General features: G+C 28.0%; 1 protein-coding gene across 3 annotated transcripts; it reads right to left on the reverse strand.

Annotated features, from left to right (window-relative positions):
* Positions 1–341: 341 nt before the first annotated feature.
* LOC119680420 (lysophosphatidylserine lipase ABHD12) lies at positions 342–17663 on the reverse strand. Of its 3 annotated transcripts, XM_038093226.1 has the most exons (6): positions 17641–17663; positions 13691–13727; positions 1818–1936; positions 1567–1751; positions 989–1501; positions 342–924 (listed from the first exon to the last, which is right to left on the reverse strand). In XM_038093226.1, exons 2-6 carry the CDS (start codon positions 13723–13725, stop codon positions 598–600), a joined length of 1179 nt encoding a protein of 392 aa, XP_037949154.1. In that variant the 5' UTR covers positions 13726–13727; positions 17641–17663; the 3' UTR covers positions 342–597. The 3 variants fall into 3 exon arrangements, with proteins under 3 accessions (XP_037949154.1, XP_037949153.1, XP_037949152.1); XM_038093225.1 differs by lacking the exons at positions 13691–13727; positions 17641–17663 and adding an exon at positions 6955–7362 and having other exon boundaries at positions 1603–1751; XM_038093224.1 differs by lacking the exons at positions 13691–13727; positions 17641–17663 and adding an exon at positions 6955–7362.
* Between the last annotated feature and the right edge of the window lie 4430 nt (positions 17664–22093).

Raw genomic sequence — 22093 nt, forward strand, 5'->3', positions numbered from 1 at the left:
TCGAAGAAGACTTAGTTTCGAAACTGGAGGGCAGTTATCCCTCGTTGGTACTACATTGCAATATTATAGTATTAGATTTTGATCTATATATAATACGAAGCAAGGGATCACGAAACCCAATGTAGAGAAAGTGTGTAAAAATAGTAGCATTAATAAATTACTTAAAATATTAAATTTAAATAAAAATAATTTTAAAATAAACATAATTAATACTCATTCTCATGATCATTGATACAATGTTAGGTTTATTGTTTTCATTATTGTTTCTAAGTTTGAAAAAGCAAAATCACTCTTTCGTTCAAATTTTTGAATTGTTCAAATAAAATTTAGAAAAAAAATAATTACAAATCACTATTAATAACAAAATAATATCTTGCAAATATACAATTTAAGTTCTTTACAGCAAATTTTTAGCAACTATTCAAAAGGATACATAAATTTATCACCGCATAATTTAACTCACATAACAAGTGAGAAAGACCAGTACACTTCAGTTTGATTGAAACTGAGCAAAAATTACTTTGCTTCAAAAACCGCATTATTTCTTCATAATTTGTTAATTCAAATATAAAACCATTTAACAAATTTAATAAATATTTAATAAACTTCATTGCGATATGTGTTTACGAAATTACTGATCAAACCGGGTAAGTTCGGTGCGCGGCACAGATACTTATGGCCGTAAGCCATTGAGCCGTCGAAACGATGAAACTCAACAGGACCCCACGATTTTCCGCGTGTATCAAGTGCAATCCGATAAAGTTTATAACCCAAATGGAATGGCACAACATAATCATCTTCGGCGTGTATGATCAAAATGGGTTGACGAAATTGACTTATATGATGATCAGATTCAAAACGCAAAGAATTGCTGTACATTGGACGCGATATAGTGAGATCAAACCACGGCAAATGTTTGAAAAGCTGTAAGAAATTAAACAAAATATTAGAAATATTTTGATCATTTTTAATTTAAAATAAAGCTTACGCGTGCAAAAGGATGTAAACGTATTTCTTCACGTATATTTGTGAAAGGACTTTCTAATATAACGCCACGTGGTCCTTGTTCATTCATATAATTAAGTTGAGCACATAAATTCGTTGAAACGCCCGTTCCTAGTGAATGACCCCATATTATAATAGGGTTTGATGTGATATTCCTTATGTACTGATACACTGCCATAGCATCTCGTACCACTCCTTCTTCGGTTGGCGGCACAGGATCTGAATCAGCATAGCCTCTATAGTCTAATGAGAGCACATGATAGCCTAATTTTCTTATAACTCGATACACTTCTGCACGATGACCGGAGCCACGAGTCGCAGTATTACCATGCAAATATAGTATAATGGTGCCTGGTATTTTCAGCAAGCGCTCATAAAATAATTGTTCATTTTCGGCAGTTACCTCCGGAAATTCGGACTTAAGTGTAGGTTCCAATTGATCAATTGTTTCATCTTTGGTTTCTGTAGTATTGAACAAGTCTTCTTGCAAATAGTCCTTAAAATATATAAAAATAAAATAAAATATCTAATAACATAATAAAATCTAATTATATAGTTTACTTGATCAATTTTTAACTCGCTTGCAAAACGTTTTACCATATATACCGGTAAGACGTGCCAAACACCAATTCTCACACCCTCCTCATCATCAACATCTGAGTCTTTAACGGTTAGATAAAAATTTCTAGTACCATAAAGACCAATACTGGCTGGGTTCGTTAAATCGAGATCTTTGGGATATCTTACTACAAAAAAGAAAATACAATATTAATATATATATTTACACCGGAATGATTGATTTTGTTACTTACTAAATGTTAAAAAAAGTATGCCTCTTTGCAATGTTATGGAGTAACGAAAAATAACTGGAAATATAACGAATACCGTAAGCAAAATTACACAGCCTATTTGAGCTAGAATAAGGGAGATTCTGAAAGAAAGTTATAGTGTTAAATATTTATATGGACAAATATATGGTAAAAGTTTTTTATCATACATATTATATACAATACAGACACATATATTATGATTTTATATTGAGACATGCAACTTTGTGTAGTGTAACTATTAAAATAATTCCAGAAAACTTTTCCACAATAGACATAATCCATAACTTTAATTAAAATATTTACACAACCTCTCCTTGTACTACAGAACTTGCGTCTTCTATTTTGACAGATGTTGGACCATAGTCAATATTAGGCAGGCGAAGAATTATAATTAAAAAGGCAAACTATATTATATTACAAATATCAGTTAAAAAATTATTAAATAAATATTATATTGTACCTATATTGTATAACTGAACACGTTGTTTTTTTCTTTGAAAGAACTTTGCTAATATAAAATATGGGATATTAATAACTCAGACAAGTAACTAACTAAAACAATATATACATATATACTGCTCGAATTAAGGAACGGAAAAGGTTTTCTAAACATATTAGAACTTACTAGCTGTATCTCAAAATGCAATAAAACCCTTTGTCACTTTCTAGAGTATCCAGTGTATAAATTAGCGCTGTTCAGATTCCACTATTTAGTTTAGAATATAGGGGCTTTCTTTAGTTTTCTAAAATGTTCCTTTTTTGATAGTAAGCCCATTTTTTATAGGCTAGTTTATATGAACTATAATCAGCTTAATGATACAATATACTAAATATTATATGTTCAGACAATTATCTAAAAATTCTTTAACAATGGCATTATATCAAAATGCAATAAATACTTTTTTAATGATTATCGGTACTATTTAGCATATAAAAGTAGGCCTCTTCAAAAACTACACAGATTTGATTATATTCTTTATGCATGTGCAAACATTTGCATCACAGTTTACGGAAAAAAATATTTCGTATCAAAACACAGATTTAACAGTGAAATAGTGATATATTCGAAAACAAAACTACAAACCCCTATTGTTAGAACCCTCGAACGTCTGAAACTGAATAAATTGTTTATGTCTCGGACTATATCACAATCTAAAGCAATAGGTAGTGTTGTAAAACATTATGGATGAACTCGAAAAAAGTCTCATCTCCAACTGGAGTGGTTCCAAAAGTTAAAGCTCGAAGTTTATATTGCGATGGAAAAAAAATTCCTATACAGTACATCGAAAACAAAGAATACTCGAAAACGTGTTTAAAGCGGAGGCATAACATTTTTAAAGTCAACATATTATCATGTGTTAAACTTCATATTGAGCGAACAGTAAGTTCCATGCTTACCAAATACAAACTAACTTGAATTCTCGGTACTGGGTGCCGACTGTGCAGCCAAATGTTAGTTCTAAGAAAATATCAGAGTGTTGATGTATAAAAGAAACCATCGACTTCTTGATATTGGGTACCGACTTTGCATACCTATAAATACCTATACATAAATACCTATTGTTATGGATTCAAAAAAAAAGGCTCGTTTCGGAAATAAAAAAAGACTCCGTAAGTTCATATTCATAAAGCGTGCAAATTGTTGAGGGATTCGGAGTCTCATTTCGCATTGTATTTTATAAAAATAAGATATTATTAAAAATTAATTTTTTTATAGTACCATTCCTTTGAAGAGGATATGGGCATATGATAAGCAATATCTATAGTAAGAGAGCAGAGTAGTCTATGCGAACCCAATAAGGTTTCTCATTAATGATAAATAACTTGTTATATGATAATTAAGATAGGGACATTACATATTCATTAATGTATATATTTATACTACGTTAACTTAAGATGTACCAACAAAGAGATCCACATAGGTCTATAGGCCCATTGTGTTATAGTATAAAGAAAACCTCAGAGATTTAAAACCACTTTGAACCTTTGCAAAGCTTACAATGATATTTAAAGGAAGGTTTTGCAGTTGATCAAGATCCGCAAAAAACGGTGATAAGGCTCGTTTGTTGGACAAGAACAAAGCAAATGGGAGTCACTTTCATTGTCCTCTCTACAAATATATACTATAATTACGGAAAATTAGTTTATTACAATACAATATGTTGATTTTCTTCTAATTTATGTGTTATTAGAAAGCACATTTATAACAAATAAAAACACTTTTCTGTATAAAACTATTACATACGACACATCGTTGAATGAAGTTTTTTAAAACCTACAATGATACATTAATATTCAATCTTTTTTTCCGAATTATGACACTTATTTATAGTAGAATTAAATTTGTATATACATTCCACCATTATTACTGACATGCCCAAATCAATGATATTAAATTATTTACGCTAGCTATAAAAATATAAATTATTAAAATTCACTGAATATATTTTCAATTACTAAATAGTTAATTTTTGGTAATAAAAAAGATAAACATCAGTTAACTTAAAATTAGAAAAAAAACTATTTTATGTGCAATATGTATATACGTACTACAAATACCAAAAAAACAGAGTGCAATTAAAAATTAAATGAACTACTTTTATTATATATAGGTATAGGTATATACAAAATAAAATGACAAATAGAGATCAGAATGAGATAGATAATGGAAGCATTTCTATTCTTAACGATTTATTTAAACATTAAAAAACAAATAATATGTATTATAAAAAAAAGCTATTAAAAGTACTAAGTACTTTTATAAATAAATTTATATGTACAATATTATAGGTGATAAAATATACATATAGGTATAGAATCAACAAATACTTCTATAGTTAACGATTCTTCTTGTAGTTGTAGATCCGAGGATATGTAGAAAATATTAATGTAACGAGTTCAAGTAACACAACTGCAAAGGATGTTAATATTTTGTTTTTATAATATAAATGAAAGAATAACACTGGTACTTTATTCCTATACAAATCTTGCTACAAGCCCATATAGATTTCTTCAGAATAACATGCATATAGAAAAAGTCTATATTATAACTATATTAACTGTATTATATTCTGTTTATTTGAACTGTGAAAAGGAAAGCTGCTTACTTAGATGTACTAACTTGCTGGAAAGATAAGTTTAACGTATACAGTATTTAGTATTGTTAGTCTACATCAGAAAATCAGATAAATATTATATATAAGTACACGATTCGTGTAGTTCTTGCATAAGTATACGAAGTATAGAGTATAAAATTACATTACATGCCGTCTTCTGCGGTCATATTCAAAAGGAGAAAACTTTGATTAACATATGACACAATACTACTAAATGATCAATTTCATCGAATCCGACACAATCTCAATCATATAATAGAATGGCATAATGTGTCCATATGCTTACACCTTCCCGATCATAAGACGAAATAATTGGTACCAAGGTAGCTATTAGCACCGCCAGAAAAAAAATGAATGGTTAAAGTGTTTAAAAACTCGTTTTCACATCGGTTCGAAAAACATGAAACGGATTGGTTGTGATACTACTACTTCATCAAGGATTGTAATGACATAATGTATTGTAATGACATAAGATAATTACTAAGATCATAACACATAATTTGGTGAATCAGTTTGGAATCTTAAATAAAACCTAACTAGAGAGAAACTTTTAAAATGTGGTGCTACTTATGAAATCTGAAGCTTCTTCTGACGAACAAAATGTCAAATGAAGAAGTTCTAATAAGATTAAGAAAAGATAGAGAACCCCTAAAAACTATCAACGCGATATATTGATCATTTCATCCGAGATTCGATATATGAATGGCTGTCACTGAATCGAAGGCAAATGCGACATGGAAAGAAAACAAATGTCTTGACTGAGGAACATCCGATATTGTACTGGGTTAAGAACGATACTGCTAGAAACAGAGAAAATTTTAATAACATTATTTCTAACATTTTGTTATTTATGTGATTGTATGCGATGAACATTAAATTTTAGTTAGTTCTTCAATTAAAGAAGAAGAACTAGAGAGAAACTAAAGAACAAGTTGTCTCTGCAGACTAGAAAAGCACTTTACATTGGTATAACTGTTTTATTTTATGGTACTTAAAATATTGGAATGAATATATAGCCATAAAACCTGACTATATAAGGAAGTATAACTAAAAAGAAAGACCTATTTTTCTGCAAAGAAACAACGATCCATTAAATAGCCATTAATTGGTTGTTCCACTTTTTTGAAGATTTTTAAAAAAATAAATGTATGGTAAATGTTTCAGAAAACGTGATTTATATCAACATTTTTTTATGTTATGTATCATGTTGTACCTATGTATCATTTTCTTGCATTGGAGATATCCAAGTGAGACATTTTCGACATTTTTGTGTACCAATATTATGCACTAAGTCAAAGTTTTAGATCAAACGTACTGCGGACCGAAAAAAAACTCAAAGTATATTAGAAAAATCGGAAAAATATTCAATGTGTTGTTGCAGAGATCGATACCAATGTAAAAATATGCAACGTATATTACAAAAATCGAAATAATACTCGATGTGTTTCTCAAGAACCTGTACCAATATCTTCCAAACAAATAATATCGGTAAAAATAAAAATACAATATTTTACAAACAGTAGAGTGGTGCTACTGTTGGGGACCTGTGGTAGAAAAATCTTGCTCTAGGTTAGATACACCTATTTAGGTAACTTGTAAATTTAAATATACAAATTTTAAAAGATTACAGAAGAATTCGGTTTCAAAAATATTTTCGTATCTATTTACCCGAAAGCTTTAAGAACTTAGAAAGGTCTTATCAATTAAACCAAGATTTGTTAACAATTACTATACATTATTATAAGAACGAATTATGATAAAATTTTGATCTTCAACAAATTAGTTTAGGATATATGTGTACATATAGGAACTTAAAAAAAACACAGTTCACATATATATTTTTAAAATATAAAAAAGCAACAGCTGTTCCAAAGATTTATAATAGTTTGCTGAATAAAAAAAAACACCGAAATTTTTACAGAAGGAGATACACTTAGAAGATACAGTACACAGAGCACAAAAGGCATATTAGCATAGCAATTAATGGGAGCTTTAATACTTACAGCCCAATCATCCAAATTAGAAGCAATGATCCAGGTATTACTGTGGCACAAAAGAGTACGTTTATAAAATTATGGATTTCGTACATCGCGCATGTGAATTGTTGTTGGTTTGACTGTTCTTTACGTGTAATGAGATATATACGAGCAGTACGAGTAGCGAAGGGATAACGAGAACGGATTGTTTTAATTAAAAGCCAGGTGGTGTTCGCATTGATTCCGTTTTATCCGGATTAAACTATGCTATTGCAGATCTTGAAGCAAGTTTTACATCAGTGCTTATAAATTAAAACTGAAATAGCCGAAATTTAGCGCGATGATACTGGAGGTGATACCAGTTCAAAGTTTACGTTAAAAAACTAATAAAATTTATATGCATACGAGTATTTACATATATTTTAACTTTACACTTGAATTGTTTAATTCAATTTAATTTTGTATATTTCTTTGTTAAATTTTTTTTTTGTTTTTAGTAATATGTCAAGTTCACATAATTTTTATTATTTTTATATATATTTCAATACTTTAACTTAACAATTTTGAGTGCGATTTTATTCTCATCAATTTTAGGTACATTTTTCACATAATTATTGTAATATTATAGCCTAAAAAATAATAAACTAAATTTAAAAAAACTTTAATTTTGGAATATCTATGAAAAGATATATGAAATGAAATACAAACGAAAATGAAGCTTTATATATTATATAATATAAAAGCATGCTTAATTTAAAATTGATTAAAAATACTTTTTTCTAGAAGTTATTATTTTAATATATCTAAGTTCTATTTATGATATACCATAACGCTAAATTTTTCTCTTGAACTATATATATTCATATATAAAGAAAATGAAACGTCTCGGTCAAGTTATCAACACCAAAATTATTCGATAATAATTTTATAATGAAATTATATAGAATGAAAATAATAGATTTTAATATTATACAATATATATAATGACAATCCCAAGCGATATAGCCAGGACCTATTGTCATACTATAGGGGGATACTTTTTCCTAGCTTTCTTAGCAAGGTCCAGCAAAACTATTCAGTTTCCAACAGAAACCTTGAAAGTTCGATTTAAATTAAATAATACTACAACAAAACTGAATAGAATAATATACATTATTATTATTATACATTATTATTATTATTTTTATAGTGACAGTCCCAACACCAAAGTTATTAGGACACAAATACATTGTAATGTCATGGATGAAATTTTCGATCGCCTTCATAGCAACCTCCAGTAAAATCATTTAGTATCCGACAGCAATCTTGAAAGATTTGTTGTGGTCAAATAAATCCAAAACAGAAATATATACAATGATATTTATAGAATAATAATAATAATTTAAAATAACAGTCTTAACACAAAATGTATTCGAATTCATGTAGGTCATTGTGATGCTATAACGAAACTTCTCCCAAACCTACCCAGAACCCTCTACGGCAATTTGATTTTTAACAGATTAATTGAAAGTCTTAATAGGTTAACTGTGTCTACGTCTGCTAATTCCTATAAATCTCCCAAGAAGTCAACTCTTCGTGTGGAAAGAGCTGGACACCCCACTGTCTAGCTAATATTTACTCTAACAAGTACTGAATTATTTCTTTATCCTTACATTATTATTTCTATTAACGGCACCTTATCTAGTCACGTGCATATCTACCATATAATGACCTGTAAGAACAGACAACATTAGATTTACTCTTTTGTTTGAACTTAGAAGAGTGTTAAGTTAATAAAGTTTATTAAGCTTCCAAACTCATGCTAATTTTGGTTCTTACAGATCATTGTGCTATTCCATTGTAATAAAGGCACTCTGTAACATATCTTTTAGCCAAAGTTATCTTAACATAAGACAGGTTTTTTGTTGTAAACCTATGCCGAATATTATTACATTATCCAAAAGGGCAATACTGTGTTTGGACCGCTCATCAGGTTTACATTTTTTTGCAACATGAATGTGACTTGGAAAAGTAGTCTACTTTACTCCTCTTATTTAAGAATGAATGACACAATTATACTGATCCTAATCTCGTCTCTACACTTGTGAGCAACTTTATGACAGCATAACAATCCGTAATATTTTGCCAAACTTTTTAGTTTGTCTTGGTCTTCCTAACAATATTATTCAAATCTTAAAGCTTGCCTTAGCCGTTGTTATCTTCCTTGCAACAGTTTTCCAAACCTCATAGCTTTATCGTAACTGTCATTAGAGAGTGAATAATATACACCAAGAATTTACAATTTCCTATTGAGATAACAGAAAGGAAGAGGAACCAACTCTATTCCACTTAAGTTAAAGAATAAAATAATTTTCTATTGATGTCATATACGTAAAAGGAGAAATATTTATTATGAAATAGTTTTTAATAAATTTTCCTTAAAGATAATTTGATGACGAAAACACTACAAAAAATATATTTACAAATAGTTGCAAAATATTGAAAAAAAATAAATCAATTAATAGTGATAAGACTTGATTTTGAGATTTATATTTGTTTACTTTAATTCAGTCTTAGCTTATATATAGGTTCGGAAGGCGCGTGCTGACCGTTGTCAGCACTTCCACTCGGAGGCATATATTGCCCATTGTGATGCCCTCAAAAATTTTGCAGGGAGAGGCGTAGGTGTAGCTTATATATACAATTTATAAAAATGCAATGAGTTCAAAAATGATCTTTAAACTAATATTGCTTTTCAATAAACAAAACATTAGCTTTAATTAACAGTTAAGTGTCTATTAGTAATTAAAATCACTAATAAAGAAAAGATATCGGATTACTTATAATCGCAAACTACTTCAAAATAAAGTAGAGCAATGAGTATGTTTTCAAAAAAATTTTAAAAATTTCTACGACATTTTGTGTGGCAAAAAAAATGAAAGTTTATGGGGCTTTTAACAATTTGCAATCAATTAATAACGATCGTCCGATAACATGAGAACTTGTGATTCATTTTTAAAGAAAACAATACTTTTCATGTAAGCAAAATATAGATACTTGCGTTTTAGTAGTTAAACGAAACGAATTTCGATAACGCAGCGAATTTAATGGAACGAAAGTTTAACTAAAAAACAATGACTAAGCATATCACTTTTTTATATATCTACGAATTACTTGGATTTCAATATCTAAAATTCTCAAAAAAAAAAAAAAAAATTAAAAACATAAACGGTTTTATAGCTAAAAGGAAATAAAAATGATAAAATATAGGAAACAGAATATTTAGAAGGAGAGAAAGTAAGATCGAGAAAGAGAGAGAATAATAAATCTTATTCTTTTTTTAGCATATTTCTCCCCACACATGCAAACAATATGTGGATATTAATTTCTTAATCTGACATCTAGATACGACTTCTACAATAATCGATTTACCCAGTCCAAAGTACCCACCTTTATAAGATAATTGGCAAGGTTTAATAACCTTTATTTAGGTGACAAGAAACATTGACCAGTTACTCCGAAGATATGTCGATAGTCAGCTGAGGGGACAGCAAACTACGAAAACCAAACAAAGTGCAACAAACAGCGAGAAAAGTATAGCAGCTTTACTTAAGAATAAGAATTTCAGAAACACTGTCAAAAGTGATTACGTATATTATATAGCATTACTGGATTGTATACACACCCCATTGAAGTGGCCAAGTTTTTCCGTCTGGAGCCTGATAATTGAACTTTAATTTAATCCATTTTTTCTTCCCATTCCTTCTCCCACATTTTCAACCACCACCCACCCATATCATAACCCATGCAATCGTTTTGTAAATCCTTTCATGTTATCTGCTTATCTGCTTTCAGATCCCAGCGGGTTACAACAATAAATATATGCCATATATAAAAGATAGCATACAAGAAAGGTTCTAAAATAAATAAAAAAAACTGTTCTTTCATCAAGACAATGCACTATTACTAAACTATTTGTAATGATTAGAATTGCACTCTGAATTGATATCATTTGCACATGGCGTTTTCTCCAGATCCGACCTCACTGCATCAAAAAATTACTGCGAAAAACATAGTTACTTTGAGGATCTCAACGAAACAACGTATATGATGTAGAAGTTTTAGTTTTTAACAATGACAATTGCACTAGGAATTATTCGAAGTGGAGAGAAGGTTACTCTGTGAAATTTCAGTGGAGTATATGTATGAACGTTTGCTATATATCAAAAAACTATTTATAGTTAAATAAAATGACAGATCTATAGATCTATACTACAGCTGCGAACTCCTAGACTTATTCTCCTGCATATATTGCATATCAACATAAGGTCAAACTGTTTACTATTAAATAGTGTTATAGACTTACAAATAAATACTATATCTATTGATTCCTAGAGATATTTTCTTGCTTTCATCACTAAAAAATATAACTCCTAAGTAAATTTTATAATTGTTTTCAGTACTGATATTATATAGAATTCATTGATAAAAAAATACTTGAATAAAACAAAAACATTTACCACGATTAGTCATCGTTTCAAATTTGACAGGCACGAGTTCTAAGCCTAGTACTTGCGGTCTAACATATTATAAACTAATTAAATAAAAATTCGTATATTTTCTAAAATCACTGATGATGAGTACTTGGCATTACTTGAAACAGCGTTGTTTGATCAGCCAAATTTCAATAAATCAAACAAAATTTTTGTTGTTGTTTCTTCATTACTTTTGAAACCCTACTAAAAACGTTTACTTTAAACCTTTACATTTACTATAAAGTATGGGATATTCATTTTTCTCCCCTTTTTCACGTATTCCAAGAATAATTTACTACATTTTACTTGATATCTTAAACATATTTGATAATAATTTGTACACTAATTAATGATTGATATGAAAAGTATTATAAGGTATTTAGTATGGGCGTACATAGAGACTCATTTAAGGGGTTATTCAGGTTTTTATGAAAACATTTAATATAAAAATAATCAATATTTTTGGGGGTGTCAAACACCACAAAATCTATCCCCTGGTATACGCTATTGGTATGTAGTAATCAATATTATATTAATTTATTGAACAGAAATATTTAGAGAAAATTTTGATAAGAGTTTTAGACTTTTATTTAATGCGATATTTTATATTATTTTTATAGTATTTCAAAATTTACTGAAACTGACTAAGTCCAAGCTGAAATATTTTATTACAATAAATGTTATTTATTATAATATTAGCATCATTTTTTTAAATGTGAATTATATTAACGCAAAACAATTATTATTGCGGTTATCGATATTTTAATATAACTAAATGCCAGATATTTTTATTTTAATATGAAAGTTTTTTGGTACTCAAATGAATCTATATACACCTTTAGATCTTCTTCATCGGAAGTTTTTAGATCCACGCCTACTCTGAATAGAATAGAAAATACTTTCAAAAAGTACTCATATAAGTAATTATCATTACTTTTAGTTATCGTGCTATCCTGATCCTGATACAAGATTTGTTATAATTTTAACGCAAGGTTTCGATTAGTAAATCTGGATTCAATCTTAACTTTCATAAATAGATATAGCGAATCACTTCATATTTTATTTGTTCTCATATAAAACATCTGTTAATATCAAGATAATCTTACTTCCCTAGCGAAATATTAGTGTTATAAATTAAGCTCGAAGTGAAAACCACACTAAGTGAATCTTGATTGAAAAACTTACTTCAGACTTACCAATCATAAACTGCATTAGATTCAATTAATTCATTTATAGTACAAAGTTCATAAGCATATAAAAACCAAATTATTTTAATAAGTCGAAAATTATTATAATAAATTAATATTTATTACAATAAGTCGAAATAATTAGTTTAAAAATTGATTTTGAAAAATTGTTTTATTTTAATTAACTATATTGAATCACTGCTAGCTTAGACATAAGACTTTGCTCAAAAATTTATTAATATTATTATTGTAAATATAATAACCACGAAGAAGAAAAGTGTTTTACTGGAAGTATAACATAATACTTTTTAAAAGTAGGAATATAAATAAATATCGTTACTTTCAGGTATAGTGCAATACTTAATATGGATTCTAGATTTGTAATATTGACAATGCAAGGTACGAATATAAATAAATATCGTTACTTTCAGGTATGGTGCAATACTAAATGAGGATTCTAGATTTGTAATATTGACAATGCAAGGTTATATTTTAATTAAACATTGCACGTATTATATGAGATAACTATGCATTGCGTGATATATGAGTATTAAAATGCCTAAACAATTCCATATTATATTCATTATGAGCTCTGCAATCCAAAATGTATCTTGTTTTTCATATTTTATTGTTTAATATATCAGATATATAAACTTCACATTATTCAATTATTAGGTATAGATACTGTGTAGATACTGTGTTATCTCTCACATACACTAGAAACATTTAAAATAAATTGAATATTTTCTGTTAACTCAATTAGATTGAAATGTTATTTAATAAAATGACCTATTTGAACTCAACTACCTAAAATTTGAGTTCAATTAATAAAGCAAGTGTAAATTTATTTGTTTTTTTTGCTTCTAATTTTTTCTAACTTTATCGCTATGAAAAAAGCCTCAGACATGCTTAAACGGGCATACAAAAATATGTGCAAAAAATAGTTCTCACAAAAATTACTAAAAAAAATAAATATTAGATAAGAAAAAACAGTTTAAATTATACAAACTACAATAAAAAAAATTTAAACCAAAAGTAAAAAACAAGAATTATAAAAATCACCTTTTAATAAATTTCCGTCTACGCATTAATACCATCACTGCAAAATAGAGAAATAAAATATTTTATTTATTAAATATATTTCAGTCATTTTATTATAAATTTTTTATATTTAATTTTCATACAAAGTCAAGACCCTACAAATTACTGAACTTGCGGAACTAACAGAGCTATGATTTTAGACTAGCAGTTCAACAAGGGGGAGTTAGGAAGACCGCAAGTGACCTTTTCATATGTAAATAAATAACAGCTGCATTAAAACAATAAATAGCAGTTATTAACCAATGAGAGAGTTAGAGAGCAAGAGTAAAAACAAGACAGACAGTCAGAGAGAGAGAGAGAGGAAGAGAGAGAGGCAGAAAACGAGAGAATTCACATTAAATTTAATTATAATTAATTTCATAATTTAAAAACAAAATATATAAGCAAATTAATAAAACTTTTTTTAATTTTTATTTCTTTAATGCAACAATTTTATGTACTCGTTTAAATGTCATTAGTATTTACACTTGAACTTGAAAGAGACTCATTACAACAAACGCCCACTGTACATTTTAATTAATATAAATTATTTTTAATATTTATTTTTTTTTTTTTTGCTTAATTAAGCAAATTGCACTTTTTGTTAAAGCTTTAAATAAATTAAAAATAAAAATAAATATTATTCAGCGAAATAGTATCACATCGAAAACAGCGGTTAACAAACTATATTTCGCATAACAAAAATAATTGCAAGTGTAATCATTTATTTTTCAATTGTGATTATATTTCATTATATTTTTTTTAATTTTTTTTTTTTTTTCGATCAAGTATATTACGAGATATACTAGTACGACTGAAATTACCCGATATTAATGCCACGGCTAGCTAATCGTACGTACGCACAGCGCGGCTGACTGTTTCGGACTGAACTATGATGAGTTTACTGAGTTTTGCTGGAGTAGATAAAAGTGACAAAACAACAATTTAATTTCTAATAAATTTTTTATATATCTCTTAACCATGGCTGCCAACAATATATTATATTATTTAAAAAATAACAGTCCATAAGGATTACACAGATAATTAAAATAAATTAATTATTATTCGCTGCTACTCTCTAAAATTATATTAAAATTCTTTTAATATTAATTAAAAAAAAAACTCTTAAATGCAGGAATATTTATTGTGCAAAGATAAAGAAAATGTAATTAACTGCAGGTGTTATCTATAACACAAACCGAGGAGATCATTATAAGAGCTAGTACCGAAGCTTCTGTGAAGTGATCAACGAAGCACCATAATACAGTCAAGCAGCTATCTTACACAGGTATCCAACAATAAGATAAAAACATTCTAAACTTTAGAAAAACTTCGAAATGGCTCAATAAATAGAACAGTCAAGCTTCAGTGTTAAGCAATAGTATTATAATGAAGCTGTAAGATCTAAATAAGTTGGTAGACTAGACTTGAATAACACACTAACCTAATCAAACCTAATAACATAATGAGATACCTTTTCAATAAGTAGAATCAAACATTTCATTTTTTTACACACGAATGCGAAAGGTCCCCGGATCACAGTCAAGTAATGAATAATGACGACATTTTTTGATATCAAACTACGATTGCCTAAAATTCCTCGTCCAGAAAGCATTTCATGTGCATCGATAAACTCATATCTCATTTAAAAATATATAAGTAGGTCTCTTTAATGCAAGCTTGAATGTTAAGACAATATCTACTAGCCATCTACAAAATGACTTAAATGCCTGGAAAGACTACATGGGTCCACTAGTTGAAAAAGTAGCTTCAAATTGAGTTTTTTTCCCAATATACCGACAACATATCGTAATCTCATTTACGATATATGATATTTTAGTACAAGCTTCAATGTTGTGAAAACACCAACTAGACTTTTAATGATTTAAGGACGTGTGTGAGTTAGGCTAAGGTGATGCTAAACGAAATGGGAAATTTTTTGGGGGTTTTTGCACTGCACACATTTAGCCATTTATCAACACGTATCGACACATCACTACATTATCGGCACAACTTAAAATTTCCCTCATTTAGAACGCAATTTAGCTTAACTCGCACACGTCCTAAATGCCTGAAAAACGCTGCAGTGATCCGCTAGTCACCGATAATATTTCTATTTAACAATATAGGGGATTTCAATAGAAGTAGCTAAATATTGTGAAAACACTAACTAAGAACTAAATAACCCAAATGCTTGAAAAACATTGCAGTCGAAAGTATAGTTTCATATTGAGTTCTTTGGAGAATTCTCCAACGATATACCGATATCTCATTCAACAATATAGGACATTCCATTATAAGCTTGAATGTTGTGAAAACATCTATTAGGAACTAAATGAACGCTAGTCCTGTATTCTTAGGAGAACACCTATGTTAATCCAAACAGACGCATTTGTTGTATTTGCATTTTTATATATTCAAAAATATGATAAAAAAAATTCAAATTCCAAGCAATTTTCAACCTTTTGGACCTGACAGCATTCCAAGCAAATCAAAAAGTAAGAAAAGGCTATGATGAGAATAGGATATAAAAATATGATGAAAAGTAACACCATAAAAGGGGATCTTCAGTGGACTTCACAATATAGCCGTCGACAGATTCAACCCAAGTAAACGGGAATGTGATCCAAAAACCAATAAAAAGGAAGCATGAGCTGAAATGCGTTACAATGTACAGGATAGAGATAGTTAGAGAGAATTGTTTGCATAAAGCGGAGACTATGGATACTAATATATATATATATATATATATATATATATATATATATATATATATATATGAATGTTATTAATGCTTGTATTATAATATATGTGTATAAATATTGGTAAGAAACTAATAACAAATAAATAAAAAATTAGCAATGTATAGAAATTGGTCTGAAACTAATTTCTTTCCTTAAAACACATTAAACGAGTTTTGTGTGTCATAATAGACAGACTGAGTATTAAATCTTTTATCATATCTCAGTGATATAATGAGTGTTAATAAAAATTTATTATTCATTAACATCGTTTTAACTGGAAACACAATTTTAATGATGATATAGGATTTTTAATATATAATAAATAATTTGTGAATTGTTTCTTTAGAAATGTTTTTCTAGCGTACGATCATATGTAATTACTTTTAAATTGCTTTCAATAATGATTAAGATAATATGTTGGTGTAATTGTAATTTAATAATAGTTACATTCACTCAGAGTTAAAAAAAAGAAGAAATAAAACTGAGCATTTACCTCAATGAAACTTTTAGGTGTTGTAGAGAGAAGAATGAGACCTCAAAACTGATGCATAAACATAGTAATTACATAGAAAGGTTTTTCATTTCGGATAAAACTCTTAATGTAGGTTTAATGCTACAAAATATAGGGCTTAGAGAAATACTCTAAGCTCATGAAAGGGAACATAATAAATTTGTAGGTTGCAGTACAAACACCCTAAATAATAATAAAATTAAATTCATCCAGGAGTTGAAATGTGAAGATAAATAATGTAACTTGAAGAGAGAAGAGAAGGGGGAGTACACTATAAAACAATATGAGCAAATAACTGAACTTAAATTGGTTTCAATATATTTTTATTTCGCAAGCAAAGAATATAATATATTTTAAGAGGTCTCAAGTGCTGTTGGGGAACGAAAAAAAATAAATCAATAAATCAAAAAATTTACCTAAATACTTTTTTAAGAAGGGTTCTAAGAAATAACCCTTAACTTTCCAACTTTGTTAGGTTACACCTTAAAACCTAAGTCCACATACATGAAGACAATTGAAAAACTCTTTCAAATTGACTACGTTTTTTACTGACTAACTACTACAATATTATTTCAACTTCAGATAAATGACTATGTTAGGGTATACTTCGTAATGTATATCCAGATACCAGAAAAGAAGTTTATAGAATTATTATATTTTTTTGTTTTTTTACATACCTTTTGAATATGTTTATTTATATCTTTAATCTTCTTTCTTTTCTTGTAAAAAATAAATAAGTATTATATAATATTGGAGAGGTAATATCCAAGTTAAACACAATCTAATAGATTGGATCAACTTGATTGCATTTTACAAACACTATAATCGAACATCTCATCTGTTGAATAACCTGTAAAATAAGTAAAGTTTAAACTATATTAGCGAAATTAACAATAAAAAATTGAGTTAAATTAAGTCAAGGTAATAAATAATAACTAAACGAAGGTTTTAGAAATGCTATATATACTCATACAATGAAGTTAGCATAGGTGCAGTTTTATTTAATGTACATATTAAGTTCATGTGTAGTCAACTAGTGCAGGAGAAAATCAATATATTTTCATATTCTAACTTTCACCTGGGAAAAACTTAAACTAATTCACATGTTAATAAACATTAAATAGATAATTAGAGTAAATTCAAGGACACTATCATTTAAAATTCACCTATTTAACTCTAGAACTTTTGAAAGTTGCTATAGTATCAGTAAGTGACCAAAACACTAGACAAACTATTGCAGGAAATTGAACTCCTCAATTGTTTGTCGAACAAACATTTTAAAATTATGTTGCAGAAGGAACAAATGTCTCTTATTAAATATATTACCACACCCTCCCCCCCTTTTTTGGTCAAATTTAATTACAGTTGTTATTTCTGTCTGGGACGTAGGCCATATTTAGTCGCATTGAAAATTTTAATATTCTTCAAATAAGATTGTCATAAAAATATATAAATTAATAATATTTCATAATAATAATATTGCAATATGATGGAGAAGTTCTAATAGTATCTACAGAGATAGGCGATTGAAGTGTTACCTATTCAAGCGACAGATCCTTTTTGTGTGAAATTATTTTTTATTGATTCGAATTATAAAAATTTGTGATAATAATCATAATTTCAGAATCTATTCACTCTAGGTCCCCCTTTACCTTGACTATGGACTTCAAATGGTTAAAAAATAAATTGCATGCTTCACGAATGTGATCTTCCGGTATTTTGGCGCATTCCTGAACAATGACTTTCTTTAGCACATGTATACTGGCATATTTTTTAGTCCGCACCTTGCTCTCTAAAATGACCCACATGGAATAATTCATTCGTATGAAATTCACAGAGTTGGCTATATCAGTTTGACAGATGTACCTGTCTGTAATTGGTAACACTTCAATCGCTTAACCCTGTATTTAGTCAAAGCGTTTCTAATACATTGAAAGTTCTAAACTGTAAACCTTTTAAAGATTATATATAAACAGATATATATCAATAAGATGGCACATTTGTGACATTTCAAGCTCTAATGAAAACCAAGTCATATTCCCATGCTTTGAATACAGTAGACATTATGTGAAAGTGTCAAAAGGCCTCGTCTACTTAGAATAGGCTGTTACTGTTACTGATAAATAGGGTGAATAGGATCTGCTATAGTAAGAGTTAGATTCCAAGGACTACAGAATATACTCAAACCACTCTTGTGTGTTTTCTACTTAAAATAGGCTTTTACTGGGATCTACTACTGTAAGAGTGAGGTTTCTGGGTCTATGTCGCGAAAAGACTCGTCTATAAATCGCTGTTTGCAACGGGAAAATAGGTTTATATTATTTCTCTTAATTTTTGTTTGAAATTTGTTTTGTTTCGTGGCTTTATATTCTCGTTGTTTTTATTAAAATTTGCATCCATGATTTACACATTGGAATGTTTTATTGTGTAAATGAAGGATTTTTAAAACTTGCACCTATAATTTACACATTGGCATGTTTTATTGTCTAAATGAAGGATTTTTAAAAATACACACTCTTTTGGATTTTGTATGGCGATTAAATGGTGTATATATGTATATCAAAATTAATAGAAAAAAATTATAATGTAAATTGTAACTAATCGAGAATAACCCCTGAAGATTACTTGGCTGTTATAACAATCGAGACTGATACTTGACTTTGGATATATATGAGTTTTTGAATCCTGAGTAGGTTTTCCTGTAAAACAAGCTGTCAATTCACCCTACACTTTTTTCACATATATCATACATCTGTTAGAAACACAGAAGATGAAGGTGTCTTGGAACTGATGGGATAAAAATGGAGTATATAAACAAGAAAATGGATATGGAATTTTTATGATCTTTATGGTGTACTTCAAATTAAAGTTTCTGAAGATGGTTATTGAAAATAATAATTATTTTAATTTTTTGATATATCCCAAAATTTATTTTATTAAAATTCATTTTTATTGCATATGAAATTAGTGTCATTGAATTAGCCGGCACAAAATTTGAGTTCTTACCTATTTATGACACTAAAAACATTTCAAAGCACCACAACAATAATTCTGATAATTGTTTGACTAATTATTTGAAAAGAAATAATTTTTACAATTCAATGCCAAACGAGAGTGAATAAATTATAATTGCTTCCCCAGTGCGTTATTATGGCCTGTATATACCGCAGTTGTTGTTGTTTTCTTATTGAAATTTTTTTTGGCAATTTTACAATATCTACAGGAGAGGGCACCGTTGTGATGTCAGTCATTTTGAGATATATATTGCTAAACTAAAAGTTTTATACTTACTTTTTATATTATATGTTGATAATTACTGCTTAATTGATTTAATTGCATTACTTATTTGCGTATATAAACAATTGTTATTGCATGAAAATTATTGTTGTGATAGGATATTTTTACTTTAAAAATTTTACATTAGGTATAAACAATACAGTTTATATTTTTAAACTTTGAATAATATGTATTGTTTTTTATTCGTTAAGTAATCTTCGATAATCATAGTAGAAATTAGCACGATAATCTAATTATTTTACATTTTTCTGCAAAGATTTTTACTACACTTAACTTTTCCAGATGATTTTTCGCGTAATAATATTTTGACAGAATTGTTATGACATACTAAAGTAAAACAGGGTTGTTAAGATTTTTACGGCGAATTTCTTTTAACTGAAATTATTGTTTGAATCAATTTGTTTAGATTATAGTAAATGTACTTTTGAATTTATTATTTTGAGATGCTTTAATTTTTAATTATATAAAAATTTGATTGTTGTCTTATAACGCTATAATTTTTAGAATTGCTTATATATATTTATAAATATATAAACAGACCATAATTAGCGATAATTGAACAACTAGAATTAAATGTTTATAATACGAAAGTTCAATTAGCAAAGCAAATAAGCAAAGCAAATAACAAAAAAAATAACAGACATCACAAAACAAATTTAATCTTTCTAAGTAAAATTTTTTGTCTGTACGAGTTCACTAAATAGTAAATACTTATTTACTATATATATTTAAACCAGGTTTTAAGGAGAATATTTTATGGTATATTAATAATATGTTCAGACACAATTTAATTTCGCAATAATCTTAATTTTGTGTTCATTTCAATGAAATTATATTGTTTTAGTTTTAAGGTCAGAATGAAATTGTAGAAAATGGCCTTAATTTCATTGAAATGAATATTATGTTTAGACACATCTTTATTTCGCAAAAATCTTTATCTCGTATTCGTTTCAACGAAATTAAGTTGTTTTTTCCATACAAAATTTAGTTTTAAGGTTAATAATGAAATTAAAGAAAATGGCCTTAAATTCGTCGAATTCTGAAATTAAGGGTTATTTCAAATGCGTAAGATAAATTTCAAGCAAAAGATAAATTGAAAAAAAGACATTTATTTTAAAAACAGCTGACTTTAATAAAACCGGGAAAATATTTTGATAATAGTGCATATTTTTAAATGAAAAATAATAATTCACATACATGATTCGCAGATACAAATGGATTTTTCAGCATGTAAGTTTTTATAGGCGATTTGTAAACCAAAAATATACGATTTCCTTAATTTGTGGCAGTGTGAACAGTTGTGTTTGTGTGAACACTTTCCAAATTAACTTAATTTCAATTTAACGAAATTAAGGAAATTTGTCTGTATGAACAGAGTATTATAGGGGAGAGATAAATAAATTCATAGTATAATAGGTGAAAATTCTATAAACATATTTTTTATTATATGAAGCAATTTAACTATAAAGGAAGAAATAATATAGCGGCAAACCTTATTTAAAAGCAAATTTAAAAAAAAACAAAAATTACTTTTTATATTGTTGTCGGTTAGTTTGAGTTCTGAAAATTTTCTTAAGAAAACATTGCTGATTCGTGTAAGATAAGTTTAAGTTTAGTATTTATAATAATATATTAACACTATTATTTTTATTATCATGTAAACAATATAGCCAGAAACATGTTTACATAGTTGAAATTTCTTTTAACTGTTATTGGCTGTCATATTTTTTTGTTCATATTATATATTAATATATTTTGACTGGAAAATTCTAATATATTTACATTATTTATTATTAATCTTTTTAATAGTTAACATACTTTCTATTTATAAAA

Source organism: Teleopsis dalmanni, chromosome 2 (assembly GCF_002237135.1).
Source record: "Teleopsis dalmanni isolate 2A chromosome 2, ASM223713v2, whole genome shotgun sequence".
Lineage (NCBI taxonomy): Eukaryota > Metazoa > Arthropoda > Insecta > Diptera > Diopsidae > Teleopsis > Teleopsis dalmanni.

Bases quoted from the DNA above. Each gene is read 5' to 3' on its own strand.
- LOC119680420 (XM_038093224.1), bottom strand. From the start codon at position 7,040: ATGTACGAAATCCATAATTTTATAAACGTACTCTTTTGTGCCACAGTA. The intron at 1,752-1,817 runs GTAAGTAACAAA...TCTTTTTTGTAG, and splicing joins CATACTTTTTTTAACATTTA to TAAGATATCCCAAAGATCTC. The intron at 925-988 runs GTAAGCTTTATT...AATTTCTTACAG, and splicing joins GTTTACATCCTTTTGCACGC to CTTTTCAAACATTTGCCGTG.